At 33.0% G+C, this 3,238-nt stretch overlaps 1 protein-coding gene across 1 annotated transcript; it reads right to left on the bottom strand.

Annotated features, from left to right (window-relative positions):
- Window positions 1–134: 134 nt before the first annotated feature.
- Window positions 135–2,621, bottom strand: LOC108693625 (conserved oligomeric Golgi complex subunit 3). Its single transcript, XM_018202660.1, has one exon. It carries the CDS (start codon window positions 2,571–2,573, stop codon window positions 135–137), a length of 2,439 nt encoding a protein of 812 aa, XP_018058149.1. The 5' UTR covers window positions 2,574–2,621.
- Between the last annotated feature and the right edge of the window lie 617 nt (window positions 2,622–3,238).

The following is a 3,238-nucleotide window of genomic DNA, read 5'->3' on the forward strand; positions in this document are numbered from 1 at the left end:
TATATATACATAAAATAATAACAAAATCTAATATAGGAAAAGTTATTTGTTGCACATTTTTAAATAAAAATTTATATCAATTTTCTATTCAACGATTAATTTCTAAAAATACAATGAACAACAAATTACGTTATTTAATCTTCTTGTTTAATAAATGATTGCGATTGTTTCAGAACTGACTGCGAGTCTCGATTTGATTTTCCTTGAATTAACGTTGTTGAACTCAACATAACAGAAATCTGTTCTGGCAAAGGACACGCGATTAATAGAAGGTTCTCCGCATTATAATATTTATTTAATGTTTGATGCAGTTGCGTGAATGCGGCACAAATGTTATTTTTCACTGGCTTGAACAGAATGAATTCAGTTTCTTTGTTAGCCAAATATAATTGCATTGATTGCTGAATCTCAGGACATTTGAACTTGATTATCCTCAATACATCGGCCACTATAGTTGCTATTTCTTGCGGGCTTCCTAGTGCATTTTCCTGATTCGAGCTTGCATCAAATAACTTTTCTTTTTCCAATAACTTGATAATAGGATAAATTAATAAATAAGTTGCGTGTTGTATTAATCGCTGGCATGTAAGTCTCAACTTTGCGTCCACATGCTTCCTCGAATCGATAAGCTGTTCTTTCATTTGTGGTGCACCTTCCAAAAGAAATTGTAATAACGCATTGTTTGACAAAGTAAAGAACCTAGAACTCTTTTCAAGTAGTCCAAATGCAGCGGTCTTCACTTTGGAAAAATCCAAACTATATTCCTTGATAGTAAAATCCACTTGGAATGGAGCAATTTGTTCTCTAAGAATGAGCAAGTGCTTAATTTGAAATAATTCTGCATCCAATGTACTCGCTCTTTTTTCAATTTCCTGTTTGGCATTCTCAATGCTCTGAACACAGAGAGAAATTGCCTCTTGGCTCAATGATTGGAACACAGATCTATCTACGCAACGATAGAGTCTCGACAGACACACCAGAGTTCTGCGAACTGTGGGATACCACATAGCATGCAGATCCGCTGGAGAACTTCCCATATGTGTTTTCTGATAAATGGAATCGATAACTATATGATTTCGAGAAACTGGTTCTAAAGCAGAACTATCAGTGGATGACACCGAAATCTTCTTCATACGAGTCTGACGAGTCGCTTCCCTAATCGATTCTGCTATATCTTCCATCATTTTCAGTTTTTCTGGATATGCCAGGTCACCCGATGAAGGATTGTAATCCAGTACATCGGATTGTAGATATAAATGTGCACGAAATACTAATCTTTCTTGAACATCATGTAATAACTGCAAGCATATATTTCCGAAGCCTTCCAGTGGTTCAAAGTTGTTCTGTACATGTTCATCTAACATCTCTATTCGTAGAATGCAGCAAATCTCTGCTAATGTCTCAAGATGATTGATGTGTATTATGAAAGGTCTCAATGCGTCATATAAAGAAGTGCACAAACTCTCTAGGTATGCAGTTAATCCATTTGATTGTTTTGAAAAGAATTCATAGAACAGTTTATACTCATCTATCGACGCATGCAAAAGTAATGCACAAGAATGTCGCACTAAACTGCAATGGTCACCATTATACTTTTCCCTAATAAAATTCAGAGATTTCTGTATACTTGTACCTAGCACTAAACCTCGCTGACTCCAATAATACTGGTGACACTCAAGCAACAAGGTATCATATTCTTGTCTTTTGTATGATTTATTTTCAATCTGTCTGATAACAGGTCTTGTTTTAGACAAGATTGTCTGAAATCTGCCATAGAATAGAGCAAGAGCTGTGTCTGTATTCTCTGATGAGTTTTCATTGTCTTTCAAGTTTAGAATACTTTCAGTGGTTTTAGAGAACAAATTGGAAATGTAATTCTGTATTAACGCAATCGCCTTTGACTGACAATGCTTGTATCTCACTAGATAAATTCCACTTTCATTGTATGACGAGTTGTTTTGCATAAAATCTATGTTTGTGTCAATTTTATCTAAGACAGCGAAAAACATTTCACTGTTCACCGACAAAGTGGATGCATCCAATTTTTCCGTAATCACGTCAATTTCCTTGAAATACTTAACATACTCTGTAATGCCATCGATTGTCGCATTTAACTGCTTTTGATCAAAAATAAGTTGTTCACTAGCTTCATATAAAGAAGTGGTTTTACTGGAAACTTCAGTATACTGTTTATAAAGTGCAGAGAAATCGTCCAATGTTTCTTCTATCTGAGAACAAACATTTTGGCATTCAGATTTCCTTGATTTTAACTCATCAAGATATAAATTGTATTTCATATCATACATGGATACATATTTTCTTTCCAGAAATAAGAAATGATCAAGTAATTCCTGATACTTCTCTATCGGAGGGATATTCTCCTGAGACTTCTGCTCTTGTAACTTGTCGCCGTCACTTGTATTGGATTGTAGATTCGACAATGGAAAAAACGAAGACACAATGATTTCTAAATTTGTCAAACAATCCTTTTGACATTCTGTTAATGGGGCCAAGGAATTGTCACTCTGGTCCCACTGAATAAGGTTATGTGGAATTACCTTCGTATGAGACATTTTATTTGCAGTAGAGATTTTCAATTATTGATATAATACAATGTCTCGTTTACACATAATTCAATATGTAGTCCAAAATTAAATTTAAGTGCGCACATTTACGAATCGACACAATTCTAGAAACTGCGATTAGCACGAAACGTTTGGAAATGTTGACGTATAATAATCAATAATCTTTCGCAGGCTCAATCGGCCTAATGTAATCGACCTTATCGATGTATTTTCAATACAATTGATAAATCTCTACCTGACTTATTGAGGTTAATATTATTATATTGGCATGTATTTTTTATACATCATTTGGAAAAAAATCATGTAGTATAATAATTGTTTCGTCATGTAACAAAATCTCCCTTACTATTATAAGTTTATTACGGCGTTTATTATAGATAGAGACAACACATGTAGCATTTATATTATACCGACAGTAAGTAATCTTATGCTATAAAGTGCGCGCTACAGACATCTATGTCTAATTATATACATATATATTTTTTAATTAAAATAATACAGACCTGTGTGTCTTATTGTACAAATTATATAAATAATAGATTTTTATAAATTGTATGCATTTCCGTTATTTTCATTTCTGAATCATTTTTATTCATAAAACCTTTTATTTCTATTCTTATAACTTAAAAAATATTATAATATATATAAATATG

Source organism: Atta colombica, unplaced genomic scaffold (assembly GCF_001594045.1).
Source record: "Atta colombica isolate Treedump-2 unplaced genomic scaffold, Acol1.0 scaffold96, whole genome shotgun sequence".
Classification (NCBI taxonomy): Eukaryota; Metazoa; Arthropoda; class Insecta; order Hymenoptera; family Formicidae; genus Atta; species Atta colombica.

Bases quoted from the DNA above. Each gene is read 5' to 3' on its own strand.
- LOC108693625 (XM_018202660.1), bottom strand. From the start codon at position 2,573: ATGTCTCATACGAAGGTAATTCCACATAACCTTATTCAGTGGGACCAG.